The sequence below is a fragment of the Caretta caretta genome, chromosome 7, assembly GCF_965140235.1.
Source record: "Caretta caretta isolate rCarCar2 chromosome 7, rCarCar1.hap1, whole genome shotgun sequence".
NCBI classification, from domain to species: domain Eukaryota; kingdom Metazoa; phylum Chordata; order Testudines; family Cheloniidae; genus Caretta; species Caretta caretta.
The window spans coordinates 92,142,346-92,157,308 of record NC_134212.1 but is presented as its reverse complement, the minus strand read 5'-3'; the positions used below and the strand labels follow the sequence as shown (position 1 = coordinate 92,157,308).

The following is a 14,963-nucleotide window of genomic DNA, read 5'->3' as shown; positions in this document are numbered from 1 at the left end:
CAGTACTACGCATTATTTATTTTAATGTCAGGAGGATATTACCCACTCCTCATATTTACTATGAAGGCCACGTGTATGCTATGATTGGAACCAAGCTAGGTATAACCAGGTTTACACTTGGTTGGTAGTAGGATTATAGCATGATTCTCTGAGCAGCAGAAACAAGGATTCTAGCTTGGTTTCTCTGACCAGGGAAAAGCTTTTTCTGAAAATTTTTTTTTAAAACTACACTAGATTACCTAGGAAACCAATCTCCAATATTGTCTACATGGTTGTCAGAAAACAGTGTTTTCTCTCCTTGATCTGGGAAACTAAACCCTACTAACAATAGTATTGTTTTAAACCCAGGTTATTTTCATCTGTTTTGATATGCAGGAGGTAGTCCACTCCAAAAATTGATTTGTTGGTATGTGTTCATTTTGTTTAAGTGACCAGGGGGTAGGGACCATAGGTGCTGGGACTACGGGTGTGGAGGTGCTTCCGGATACCTTGGCTTGAAGTGGTATTCATCATATACAGGGTTTACAGTTTGGTTCAATGTCTCTCAGCACCCCCACTATACATATTGTCCCCTGGTAGGGACATGAGGAATGAAGACTGGCATAATTATAATGTAGAGACCATAAAACCAACAATGGCTCTTCTTGATTGGCTCAGGATGTCCTGGCCACCATATCAATTGTGGGCCTGTTTCCTTCTGCTGGCTTTATACATGTAGGTGGGCACGTTCTGCATCTTGTGTTTAGGCTGGATTTTGTGATCGAAGAGGTGAAGACACTTTATGATCAGAGCTTCTTCAGATAGAGATCAGAACTTGCCATTTCTTCCTTCAGGGAAAAGGTCATCAACAGAGAAACCAGCTAGGTTTCAGATTTCTCTAAGGGAAAATGTGCATCTGGGGGTTTACTCATAATGCCTAGTAAGACATTATGATACTCTGTTACTCTTAATCATTAAGATAGTGGTCACTAAGCTCCAATCATTTTCTCAAGCCTTTATATGAAGGGACTGGTATTTATTTTCTCTCTCTCTCTTTTTTATTTCCTCATTAAAATGAGACTGTGTATTTAAAAAAAAACAACAACAACTGTGTGCCTTGAAACCTTGATACTGACAGTATTTTATAAATGGGCCAGAAAAAAAATATAAATTGTTGCCCAGTATCCCTAGACAGAACAACCAGCCAGAAGAAAGTATTTGTCTTGGTATATATTATTGTGATTAATTAGAGCTTGTGATGTGATAGGACAATAAAATCTGTTTTCAGTGGGCACAGAGAGAACTTTAAAACAACAAATTCTATTCTATGCTTTCTTTTTGTTGCACTGAGGAGATATAATGCTGTTGCTTACAGTGGTTGACTACAACTATTTCTATAACCTCTATCTCCAAGTTCCATGTAAAAATAAAGTAACAAAATTAAAAGTTTGCCAGCACTATTCAGAGCCAGGAGCTCCAGAAATCTGATTGTTCCTAGGAACGTAAAGAATAAAGTGAAAAGTTAGCACTAGACACAGTATGTTCAAGAGAACTTTTTGTTCACAATAGGTTCAGTGATCCCTATTGTATTACAGAATAATTTACATTTTATTCTAGGAGTCTTAGTAAGAAGAGTGTGACTTCAAAATTTATTTTCTCAGAATAAAAGTGCAAGTTTCATTACGCAGGAGAGGTCCTTGAAGTTATTTTTAGTGTGTGTTTAGTGATGAGAAAGAAGTCTGTACCTATGTATTTCTTTTTTTGTTTGTGTCCCCAGCACTTAATCAGTGAAACACTAAAGGCTGGAAATTCTCTCTCTCTCTCTCTCTTTTTTTTTTTTTTTTTTAAGAGAAAGAAACTCTTGCTCATTACATAGGAAATCTGTCTGATTAAGCATTGAGTAAGGACTACAACGTTAACCTGCACGTCTACCAATTGATATATGCCATCATGTGCCAGCAATGCCCCTCTGCCATGTACATTGGTCAAACTGGACAGTCTACATAAAAGAATAAATGGACACAAATCGGATGTCAAGAATTATAGCATTCATAAACCAGTCGGAGAACACTTCAGTCTCTCTGGTCACTCGATTTCTGATCTCAAAGTGACTATCCTTCAACAAAAAAACTTCGAAAACAGACTCCAACAAGAGAGTGCTGAATTGGAATTAATTTGCAAATTGAATACAATTAACTTAGGCTTGAATAGAAACTGGGAGTGGATGAGTCATTACACAAAGTAAAACTATTTCCCCATGTTTATTCCCCTCCCTGCCCCCCCCCCCCCCCCACTGTTCCTCAGACGTTCTTGTTAACTGCTGGAAATGGCCCACCTTGATTATCACTACAAAAGGTTTTCTTTCCCCTCCCCTGCCCACTCTCCTGCTGGTAATAGCTCATCTTAAGTGATCACTCTCCTTACAGTGTGTATGATAACACCCATTTTTTCATGTTCTGTGTGTATATAAATCTCCTCACTGTATTTTCCCCTGAATGCATCCGATGAAGTGAGCTGTAGCTCATGAAAGCTTATGCTCAAATAAATTGGTTAGTCTCTACAGTGCCACAAGTACTCCTTTTCTTTTTGTGAATACAGACAAACACGCCTGCTACTCTGAAACCTGTTGAAACCGTGTAAATTTCAGCGATTTAAGCAGCAATTGGATTGAAAGTGAAACTCAATTAGCCAATTGGGGTACCTAGTTTTATGAATGAATGGTTTCATTCATAAAACTTTACTTATGAAGTTATATTAATAAAGTGAACAATTAAAAACAATTTCATTGATCAGTTCTACACTTTCCTCCAAGTCCTGACTCAGTATGTAAATAAGGCTCCCATTGAGATGGCTTACAATGTTTAATTTACATTTTGACAGAGATACTTCCTGTCTGGAAGACACCTGTTTTTCTCTTTGGCTAGTGACAGACTTTAGAACATATTTCTAGTACATGTACACAAATCCTTAAATATACATCTTGCAGTGAATGTGAGGATCACTGACATAAGCTTTTATTAGAGAACTCATATGACATTTATGGATAAATATAATGAAAGTGGTGTTCTAGGTGTAGCGAGATAAGGTGAGTGAGGTAATATCTTTTATTGGACCAACATCTATTGATGAGAGAGAGAAAAAAAAATTATGAGTCAAGTAAACCATTTCCTGTCCAGCTCTGCTTATTTAATTAATAAATTTGCCACATTTTATTTCAACAGCAGATGCTAATGAGGAGCCAACATTAAGCACAGTGAAGGGGTGGATTTGGGGGACTACTTTGACTTCTGAGATTCAGATATGCCTTTGAAGGACAGACAAAGAATTGATATGTCTGTTATACTAGGCACTAATCTTGCAAAGACTTGCACACCTGCTTAACTTTATGCACTTGACTAGTCCTATAAGCTTCAGTGGGACTACCCACATATGTAAGTCTTTGAAATGGTGGTCGAAACATGAATGGGCATGCAAACGCTTAGCATATCTGGCACATTAAAACCTTGCAATGCGAGCTACAACAGTGCCACGTGAATGCCTGTTCTCACTTTCAGATGACGTAAATAAGAAGCAGGCAGCACTATCTCCCATAAATGTAAACAAACAAGTTTGTCTTACCGATTGGCTGAACAAATACTAGGACTGAGTGGATAAGTGCATAAACTTGTAAGCTCTGAAGTTTTACATGGTTTTGTTTTTGAGTGCAGTTACATAAAACAAAATTCTATATTTGTACATTGCACTTTCATGATAAAGAGATTGCACTATAGAGCTTGTATGAAGTGAATTGAAAAATACTATTTATTTTATCTTTTTTGAAGTGCAAATATGTAATAAAAATAATAATATAAAGCAAGCACTGTACACTTTGTATTCTGTGTTATAACTGAAATCAATATATTTGAAAATGTGGAAAAACATCCAAAAAATGTATGATAAATGTAAATTGGTATTCTATTGTTTAGCAGTGTGATTAAAACTGATTAATTGTGACTATTTTCTTTAATCTAGTTAATTTGTTTTGCATTAAATGCTTGAGTTAATTGCAATTAATTGACAGCCCGAGTATAAAGCTTAACTCAAAACTGTTTCACACATGAAAAAGTGAGTCTATTCCTCCACACTCTATTAGGCACTTAAATCACATCTGTTAATCATATTAATGAGTCAGCTGGATCATCTTTGACATCACGCCCTTCTCTTTGTCTCAGGACACTTTCTGCGTTTTGGAATAGTATTTTTTGTTTGTTTACAGTTGTGGTTTTTGTTATCTAGATTAATCTATACTTTAATAGCAAGGACCACATCTTACAGACACAGTTTTTCATAGACCCATTTCTCATATTCAAAACTACAGAGTCCACCTCCCTTCATGTGCAATTGTGTAGTACTTCTGTGGCACGTGCAGCAATTTACATGGGGAAAATAATATTAGGAAAGTATTTAATGTACCTTAGCTTGATATAACATACAGTAGCAGATGGAATCAAGAAGAAAAGCCAGCACACTGAAGAGCCAACTCTCCATGGACCACACGTGGTCTGATGGTTGCCAAATCACAATTCAGGATGCAGTGGTCTGGCTTTTAGTTTAGATACATTATAGTAAGGCAGGGATTCTCAAATTATCATAGCTGACCAGATCTTAATCCAGGAATTGTTTTACAGACCCCATCCCTTCCCAGCCTGTTAACAGTAGTCCTGTTTATGACTGCACAGCATCCCGATTGCAAGTACAGCAATTGCTTATGTGGTAAAATATCACAAAAGTATGTAGGCACTTTAATCATCTTTAAAATGGTAAGTGCTCAGTGCATTTCTCCCAAAAGTACTGTCACCTTTTTATCTGAATCTCACACTCTCAGTTGTATTGTTTCTTTCTCCCCTACTCTGCCCTGTTGCATGTGTTTGCTGTAGCCTAGTCCTCTATTCCCCTGAACAGAATTCCCTGGCCATTCATTCTGGCTTCTGATAGTGCGAGAAAGGAGCTGTGTAATTTGTTTTCTGTTCTCTACTGGAGCAAGAACCCCTACTGGAGGTAACTAGTCCCTCTCTTCTTTCTTTCCCACTGCTTTACAAGAGCCTGGAAACCTGTAATAGCAGTTGGATATAGGGAGCCAGCACCAAGTGACCCACCAGCATCCTATGAGAAAATCAGTAATATATCTGCAGGGTGAAAACCACATTTAGGAAGGAATGAACCAATACCCAGAACATGGTTGTTGTAAAGTTTTTCTGTTATGGTGATTTTCAAATACCCAATAGCAGGTACCATGCAGTTTACCTAATTTTATATGTATTTCATTACGTTAATGCACTTTATCATTTATTAACATTTCATTCATTAAATGGGGTTTTGCACTTGGACTGTTTAGAGGCCAGATAAAATATGTGACTCACAAAAGGATTGTCAAAGACTTGTCCTGAAAGCCAACAAACCGGAAAGGCATGAGATCACATGTACTGAAGGCCTGAGTAGTCACTGTTGACAATGATGTAACACATAAAAACAACAAAACAGATCATGCGTGCAGATACACAACTCTCCATGAAGCACAAAGCATGCACAGAAATCCTGCATTTATAGACATGCAGAGGCAGTGGGTGCATCTTCACAGCACTCCATACCCAAGCCACTCACATAGGTGTGTACATATATATGCTACATGATAGGTGGCAAGTTATATGGCCTGTGGTGCCTGTGCTTCACCAATATTTAGGAACCTGGGCCTGGCTCCACCAATGTTTGGACTTACTGCGCTTTGGGGGACGCAGGGTCCAGGGTGGCCTGGGGGGGGGGGGGTTAATGCGGGGCCTGGCGCCAGCAGCAGCAAGTGACCCAGTCCCAGCCCGCCCCGCTCCGCTGGCGTCACTCAGGGAAAGGGGCAGAAGCTGGAAAAAGACAGGGGTGGGGGGTGGAATGGTGGCAGGGAGGGGACAGGCTGGGGCTGGGTTGCTCGCTGCTGCGGGCACCAGGATCCCTGCTAACCCCCAGGCCACCCTGGACCCCGCATCCCCCTGAAGCATGGGCCCCGGGGCGGTTGCCCTGGTCCGTCCTCTGGACGGGACGGCTCTGCTTGGACACTGCGTTCCCCTGAATCACGGGGCCCCGGGTTCAGGGCAGCTTGTGGGGGTTAGTGGGGGGCCTGGTGCCCGCAGGAGCGAGCAACCTGGTCCCAGCCTGCCCCCATTCCACCCCTTCTCCCAACCCCCGGCCCTTTCTGGCTTTTGCCTCCACCCCCTGAGCGACGCTGGGGTGCGGAGCAGGGCGGACTGGGGCCGGGTTGCTTGCTACTGCTGGCGCCAGCCCCCCCACTAACCCTCCAGGCCACCCTAGACCTAATGTCCCCCTGAAGCGCGGGGCCTGGGGCGGGTGCCCCGTCCGTCCTGTGGCTGGGATGGCTCTGCTTGGACCCCGCGTCTCCCTGAAGCGTGCCCCCCCCCCCCAAGCGCAGGTCCCGGGGCCGTTGCACTGGTCCGTCAGCTCTACTTGGACCCGTTCCGGGCACCACCAAAAATTATACAAACCTGGCGCCCCCGCACTGCGCACAACACAGACACCAGGCAGCCAGAGCACTGGTGAACAGAGCCGGAAACCATGAGCCCATAAGCGAAGCCAGACAAACGGCACAGGGACAGCACACACACGGGCACACGGCCACCATGCCGGGGCAGCGGCGCGCTGAGGCACCCCGCGTACAGACCGGCAACCCCGGACACGCCGCACAGCCCGAGGTGCCGGGGCTGCGGAGACGCTGCTGACGGCAGCCACAGGCAGGGCCGGCGGCCCAGCCACCTCCCCGCCCGAACGCGCTGCGCGCCCACAGAGCGCCCCCGGCCGCGGCCGCCTCTGCGCCGGGAACGCGCACGGCAGCGGCGGCGCGGAGCCCGGGGCGCTCCCTCCCCGCAGCGGGCAGGAGGGCGCCTGCGCCGTGCGCTGCCGGCAGGAGGCCGGGGGCGGGGGCGCCGGCAGCGGCGCCGCGTCCAGAGCAGGTTGCGGCGGGGACGGGACCAGCGTGTGCTGCGGCTCCGCCGCCCAGCCCGGCCCGGCCCAGCCCGCCCGCTGCGCGGAGACAAAGGAGCGAGGCTGCCGCCGCCATGGGGGAGCGGCCCCGAGCCCAGCCTGCCGCCCCGCCGGCTGCAGCCGCCGCCGCCTCCTCCTCCGGCTCGCTGCTCAACGGGCTGCTGCACAACGGCTTCCACCCGCCGCCCCAGGAGCCGCCGGTGCCCGGCCACGGCTCCCCGGCCAAGAAATGCCGGCTGCGGAGGCGGCTGGACTCGGGCAGACGGAACAGGCCGCGTAAGTGATGCCCACGCTGGGCTTGCCCTCTCCGCGCCCTGCGGCGCTGCCTCGCCCGCTCCTTGCTCCGCCGGCGCGGGGAGAGGGGCTTGTTACACGGAGGTCCCCAAGCGCCTGTCAGCCCTTTAGGAAAAAAGGGGATCCCGTGTGGCCTCCTCCCGGAGAACGAGGACTTTGCCTATAGACGAGTCCAAGTCCCCTGTATCCGTTTCACTGTTTTAGGTCAGGGATTTTCTAAGGCCAGCTGCAGGGGGGCGGGGGGGCGCCCATTTTCCGCCACTTTCGTCAGCTTGGTGAGCGTGCTGAGGAACTCTGCAGTGTGAATGACAGCCTCCTCCCCCCCCCCCCCCAACACGGCAAAATCAGTCCATTAAATACCGTCTTATTTCAGCCAATAAAACTGTGTTTCGGGGACACACCTACTGATAGCATGTGGGCTGGGTCAGCGATTGACCAATGAGGAAGCTGGAAGGTGGTGGGGTTGTGGATTGGTTTCTAAATTGCTGTGTGCTGAAAGCTAAAATGAGACATTTCCTAATTTACAGCCGGTATAAATGTGACCTTGTTAAAAAAGGCTTACAGTTCCGACACTTTGGGATGTAAACTTGCAGATATAGCTTTGGATTTTCAGTCGGAGACACCTTGAATCAGTCATTAATTTAGCTGTCGTTGACATGGTCCTCTGTGACTTAGACATTCCAATGAAGTTCATAATTGCTAAGAACCATTGTAAGTAAATGAGACGGACATCTGAATTAAGGTCATTAGTAGACGTGTTAATGCTTTATTGCTGTTTTTTCATATTTCATTACTGGAAAAAAAATGGAAATGCAAACCACTTTTGCATAGGAATAATATTATACTTGTATATGTTATCTGTAAAATGAAGAACAGTTCATCCAGAAATTAAACATTTGATTCGTCCGCTTTATTGGAAGCATTTTTATTCATACTGCTGATACTATCTGAAATCTTATGTAAAGTGTGTTCTTTGTGATTATTGCCTATTTTTTTTTTTTTTTGGTTATTTGGTTTTTTAAGGACTGGTAAATTGACTACCCACTTAACATATTTCTTTTAAAGCTGCGAGCTGAAATGTATTCAAAATGTTTGTAGTATTAATGTGTTTCTTGATTACTGATAATGTACTCTCTTTGCTTAGTAATACAGGTCTTTTAATACCTAAATTTAATTATGAAAGAAAGCTATTTAATTCCAAATCTTTATATGTAAATCCAGTTGTGAATTGACATTGGGGAACAAACAGCTGTACTGCATGCTTGCTGTAGTGATTGGAACTGAGATTTATTGACATCATTCACTTTCTACTTTGTACAGAGTTTTTTAAAGTTCAGCATATTCTGAGGAGGTAATCAGAAATAGAACCATAAATACCCTGTGCCAAAACATAATAAAGTTTAAACTAAGTACAAAATAGTTTCTGTGTTGATATTTTGGATTTTTTCTGGATTTCATGAGATGTATTGTTTTGACAGTATATGACTTCATTGGAATTTTTTGGTGTTTTTGTTATTGAAGTTCCCTTCTCACCAAATGTGTAAAAAGACTTGTCAGGAGCTAAAGCTAAACCAACACTTTCAAAGATAACCTTGTTCTTCATTTTAATACAGGCTTAGTGGATTGGAGTTTACTGGTTTTTTGGTAGGTTAAAAAACCTGGTAGTTAATAAGGTGCAACAAAAACTTCTTGTTTATATCCTAGGTGGTGGTCATTCACCTCCTTGACTCGCCAAGTGATAGTAATAGCTTACAGTGAAAAGATTTAAAAACAAGGAAACCTCTTCCTCTCAAATTAACTGTAGGAACAGAGCTGTTTTATTGTTAAAAATAACCTATATGTTGAGCTGCAACTTTCATGTTTATAGTCCTAGTCATAGACTACTTATTAACAAACTTTTTTCACGTAAATGGTTTATTTTAATTTAATATCTAAATGCCACCACTTACTGTTTTATACTAAAAAAAAGATTGTCTGTATTGAATAGTCATTTAACCTCTGCAGTACCAGTATACTCTGCATTTGGTAGAAGGAAGAGTTGAATGATGACAGACTAATTCTTGTAAATGATTGTGATATCTACTTTAAAAACTATAATAATAATAATTAATTAATTAAACCTAGAATGCATATTTGATCTGCAATGAAACAAAACCACAGACTAGCATACTTCCTTGATAGTTTTGATTATATATTATTAAGCACAGTCTGCACTATTGTGTCAAAGTTTAAAAATATAATTGAGTATTATGAAGAAAACAAAAGGATAAGATTTCTGTGGATTCACATAATCTCTTAAATAAGAGGGAATAAGGAATTTAATTCCTTTTAACCTTTTTCTGAAAGGGACCAGAAGTATGGTAAACAATCCAGTAGTAAAGATTATACAATTATTGATTTGTCATGTCCTACTGAAGACACCAGTTGATGGGGAAACAAACACCCAGTATACTCAGTTCAGGCTCAAGTGAGTAGATGAGTTTCTTTAATAACATCTGTAAATATGGGGTTTTTACGGCTATCTTGTACATAAGTATGTTTACAGCTATGATTTATACTTCCAGGAGAGTAGTATATTTTAACATGTTTTATATTGTTCACCAGAGAGCAAAGATTTCGAAAATAGTTTAGCATTTACAGGATCCGAGTAGACCATACCAATGAACAATCCTGTTTTTCTGGTTTTGTATGATGTTTAACATTGGTGCTTGGAGATGTTTGTGTGTTAAAGGGCACATTGGAAAATGCACGTGGTAACTGCACTAAACCTTTTAGTGTTGATCACTATTCTTGTTTGCATGTTGTGAAAGAAAATTAGCATTTCCTAGTATACCAACAAGAAAAAGTTGTCAAATTGCATGCTAAATCCATATAAGTGAGGCATTTATTATGTGTTGGTATGGTGTCTGTCAAAACATGACAGACAGGAATAAAGACTGGAAATACAGGAGTTTAGGAGGGGAAGATTCTCACTTGAAACTAAAACTGTTTGCTAGTGAGGATATGCTGTCTACTTCAGTGAAGCTCTTGAATTGATTCTATAATTGTTTGGGGATCCTCTCCCAGCTACCCCAAAAGAATAGTTTTATTTTAGATTGCACTGAATGATTCGTTGGTGACCTATTGTAGGATTTTCTTTTTTTGGATCACTTGTGCATATTCCTAACTAGCCTAGGCCCCCGCCTCACAGCTCTTTTCAGAAAGGTTTCATTTACATGGAATAGCCATGTAAAGTTTTTGCAACTGTTTTAGAGCATCCACGCTATCTCTTGATGAGCCTCTTCAGATATGCTTTGCAATGCAAGGAATTATGACACCCAGAAAGACAAGAAGTGAGCTGTAGCTCACGAAAGCTCATGCTCAAATGAATTGGTTAGTCTCTAAGGTGCCACAAGTACTCCTTTTCTTTTTGCAAGATGGTATTAGATGATCTGGGGTAGTCTTCATAGCTAACTTTCTGTGTCAACCCCCATCAAATAGTAGTGTAGCCACATAGGCCGCCTAGTGTACACCTCGGATAGCTAAATCATGCTTCAAGGTGTTATCCTGCATACACTAGGAAAAAGGTCAAATTAGATCAAGGTTAACCAGCATGTGCTAAACTTAACCACTTCTAGTCAAGGCAAACCTTTTAAGGGTACTGATCAGAAACGATACCTGAAAATCAGTTGGCATTTACTCTGTCACAGAGAATGTGTGCTCCTGGCAAGCAGCATTACTTAATAGAAGGGCACCTGCAATATGCACTAGCTGTAATTTCTAAATGTTTCAAGCTGTAGCATTATGTAGCATATATTGCTTTTGAATCAACTTGTAGTTAGAGTGTTGCAATCGTTCATGTAAAAGGTACATGTGCACACAGCATAGATTTATACAGCGCTTTTACTCCCAAATGTGTTGCTGCCTGAAAAATACAGGGCTTATTTACCAACCGTGACATGCAGGCATCTGTAGGGTGGAAAGTTGCAACAATGTTCTTTGTCAGCAATACTAGATAAGTTTGTCTCCAACTGAAACTGCAGGGAGAACTTAAAGTAAGGAGGACAGAATTACTCCCTGGATGTCACTCAGGACATCTTTCAGAGTAACAGCCGTGTTAGTCTGTATTCGCAAAAAGAAAAAGAGTACTTGTGGCACCTTAGAGACTAACCAATTTATTTGAGCATGAGCTTTCGTGAGCTACAGCTCACTTCATCGGATGCATACCGTGGAAACTGCAGCAGACTTTATATATACACAGAGAATATGAAACAATACCTCCTCCCACCCCACTGTCCTGCTGGTAATAGCTTATCTAAAGTGATCATCAGGTGGGCCATTTCCAGCACAAATCCAGGTTTTCTCACCCTCCACCCCCCCACACAAATTCACTCTCCTGCTGGTGCTAGCCCATCCAAAGTGACAACTCTTTACATAATCAAGTCGGGCTATTTCCTGCACAAATCCAGGTTTTCTCACATCCCCCCACCCCCATACACACACAAACTCACTCTCCTGCTGGTAATAGCTCATCCAAACTGACCACTCTCCAAGTTTAAATCCAAGTTAAACCAGAACATCTGGGGGGGGGGGTAGGAAAAAACAAGAGGAAACAGGCTACCTTGCATAATGACTTAGCCACTCCCAGTCTCTATTTAAGCCTAAATTAATAGTATCCAATTTGCAAATGAATTCCAATTCAGCAGTTTCTCGCTGGAGTCTGGATTTGAAGTTTTTTTGTTTTAAGATAGCGACCTTCATGTCTGTGATTGCGTGACCAGAGAGATTGAAGTGTTCTCCAACTGGTTTATGAATGTTATAATTCTTGACATCTGATTTGTGTCCATTTATTCTTTTACGTAGAGACTGTCCAGTTTGACCAATGTACATGGTAGAGGGGCATTGCTGGCACATGATGGCATATATCACATTGGTGGATGTGCAGGTGAACGAGCCTCTGATAGTGTGGCTGATGTTATTAGGCCCTGTGATGGTGTCCCCTGAATAGATATGTGGGCACAATTGGCAACGGGCTTTGTTGCAAGGATAAGTTCCTGGGTTAGTGGTTCTGTTGTGTGGTATGTGGTTGTTGGTGAGTATTTGCTTCAGGTTGCAGGGCTGTCTGTAGGCAAGGACTGGCCTGTCTCCCAAGACTTGTGAGAGTGTTGGGTCATCCTTTAGGATAGGTTGTAGATCCTTAATAATGCGTTGGAGGGGTTTTAGTTGGGGGCTGAAGGTGACGGCTAGTGGCGTTCTGTTATTTTCTTTGTTAGGCCTGTCCTGTAGTAGGTAACTTCTGGGAACTCTTCTGGCTCTATCAATCTGTTTCTTTACTTCTGCAGGTGGGTATTGTAGTTGTAAGAAAGCTTGACAGAGATCTTGTAGGTGTTTGTCTCTGTCTGAGGGGTTGGAGCAAATGCGGTTGTATCGCAGAGCTTGGCTGTAGACGATGGATCGTGTGGTGTGGTCAGGGCCTTAGTGCTCCATCCTTTACACAAAAATGCTCTTGGATCTTCTAATGATCAGGATCTCTTTTCTACATCTCATTGGAAGAAAACACCTCGGGCAGCACAGTGTCCGTGTCCCCTAACAGCATGCTGAAGAATTGTTTCAATATTCAGAGGGAAGAGTGCTGTCTAGCAAATAAGTGTGGCTGTAAACAAACGCAAAGCATGTGGTGCTTTGGGGCTCTGCATCCTGTGAGTTGAAAAGATGCCATATCTTCTTCTGCAGAAGTAGAATCGCACATACATGCAACAAGACTGGAAAGTTAGAGAAATCGTGACCTGGCTTGATCCTCCTCACTTCCAGAAGCTTGCTCAATCACAAATCCTAAGACTGGGCCTCCTATTAAATCATCATCACTTCTTGCAGCATCTGTGTTTTCCATGGAGGTACCTTGCTCAAGAAATGACCCAGTCTGACTGCTTATTTTTTAAAATCACAACTTTAGGTAATCAGTCTACAGTATGTTTGGAGTAACACACCCAAATAAACATACCTGTCCTCACATTTATATGAATAGGCGATCATACTAAACATCTGTGTGTGGGGGGGTGTCCCCCCCCCCGATAGGTGGTAGGCACTCAATAAGCACTTATCATGTTAGTGTCATTTTGTTTATTCTAAGCTTGTGTAACAGGGTGGACTTGATGTACTTCTTCAATGAGCCCTGGACACTCTGAACTAAGCAGCATTTTTTGCCCACCACCCACACCCAGCAGAATTAGGATGTAAGGTTGGGGTCCTGATGACAGATAAGCAGGTATGCTTTACTTGACACAAAGCAAAACAAATACTTACATTTAAAACAATTACTGAATCAAAGTTAAGTATTTATGCAGTGGTCAAGAAATAATAAGTAAAATAAGAATGATTATTGCATCTAGATTCTTCGTAAGACCCAAGGCAGGTATTTTACAGGAAGCGTCTGGCAGAAACAAGGAAGATGTCATCCACCTTTATTTTCTCTCTTTCCAATTGATGAGGAAGTAGTAGTTAAACCTCACACAGCTAGTCTACACTAGAAGCGCTCTATGCCAATGGGAGAGCGCTCCCCTGTCGGCATAATAAAACCACTTCCACAAGAGGTGGTAGCTATGTTGGCGGGAGAAGCTCTCCCACTAACATGGTGCTGTCTGTACCGGTGCTTAAGTCGGTGTAACTTAAGTTGCCAAGGAGGTGGTTTATTTACACCCCTGAGAGACATAAGTTCTACTGACATAAGTGGTAGTGTGTACAAGCCCACAATTTAAAGCAGTGGCAGTCAGCCTAAGCATCTTCAACACAAAAAGCCAACTAGGAACCATATTATGTAACATTCACTGGATAATGACTCTTTAAAGACAATACCTTTTGTGTCCTATTTGTTGCTGTGAGACCATTTAAGATGTTACAGTTGCTCCCAGAGATATGACAGAACCAATGTGGGATAAATTCTCCCAAGTGCCAGGTTTTAGCTATATGTCTACTCTATAAAGTCAGTAGGAACCTTGTGGTTCCTTGCCCAAAATTCTGAGTACATGCTACTCCAGAGCCATCCTCCTATATTTGAGGGTTTTTTTAACCAGGCACCAGCTGGGTGCAAGTGTAAAAGAAATCACTTAAGGAAACCATACTACTTTGTCGGATTCTGTGGAGAGGGTGTGACCTACGACTGAGGTTCATGAGTTTCCCTGCAAATCTTTGGACATTCATGATGATGGAGGGCTGTGCCACACACTTCTTTTGTCAGCTTTCAGGTCTCTCCCATGAGAGGGCATGCTGAGAGAGACACTGAAGGCTTCAAGTCTTATGGAGTTTTCTTCTTAAATTGCGGCCTTCTGTGGATTTTTCCTCATAAGGTATAATCTAGCCTATGGATTTTGTTTTTGGTTTTTAAACTTAGTGATGAAGTTGAATGTTCATTAATGTCATATGTTCAGTTTCCTGAAATGAATAGTTTGAAACCGAGACTTAAAAAACCCCACACCTTCCTACTTGCTTATCGAAAATTTAACATTGTTTTATTCAGATTTTAGTAAAGTGCAATAATTCTAGCTGGAAATAATTTGAAAAATGTGAAAAGTACCTTTTGTGTTCTAGATACTCTATTGAGTGAGTTTGAGTTTCTATTCCTAAGGAACACATTATATTTTGAGGTTCTATTTTGTACTCTTGACAACTGCTAAATGAAATGCAAGAAAATA

The 14,963-nt window shown here is 42.4% G+C and overlaps 1 protein-coding gene across 2 annotated transcripts in view; it reads left to right on the top strand.

Annotated features, from left to right (window-relative positions):
* Window positions 1-6,942: 6,942 nt before the first annotated feature.
* Window positions 6,943-14,963, top strand: part of PANK1 (pantothenate kinase 1) — a 39,545-nt gene continuing 31,524 nt past the window's right edge. The window contains exon 1 of one of the 2 annotated variants that reach the window (XM_048857189.2): window positions 6,943-7,278. In XM_048857189.2, the coding sequence (XP_048713146.1) occupies window positions 7,077-7,278 (202 nt within the window). In that variant the 5' untranslated portion in view covers window positions 6,943-7,076. Of the gene's footprint in view, window positions 7,279-7,316; window positions 8,008-14,963 lie in introns of those variants that run through there. The other variant, XM_048857188.2, reaches the window with a different exon arrangement.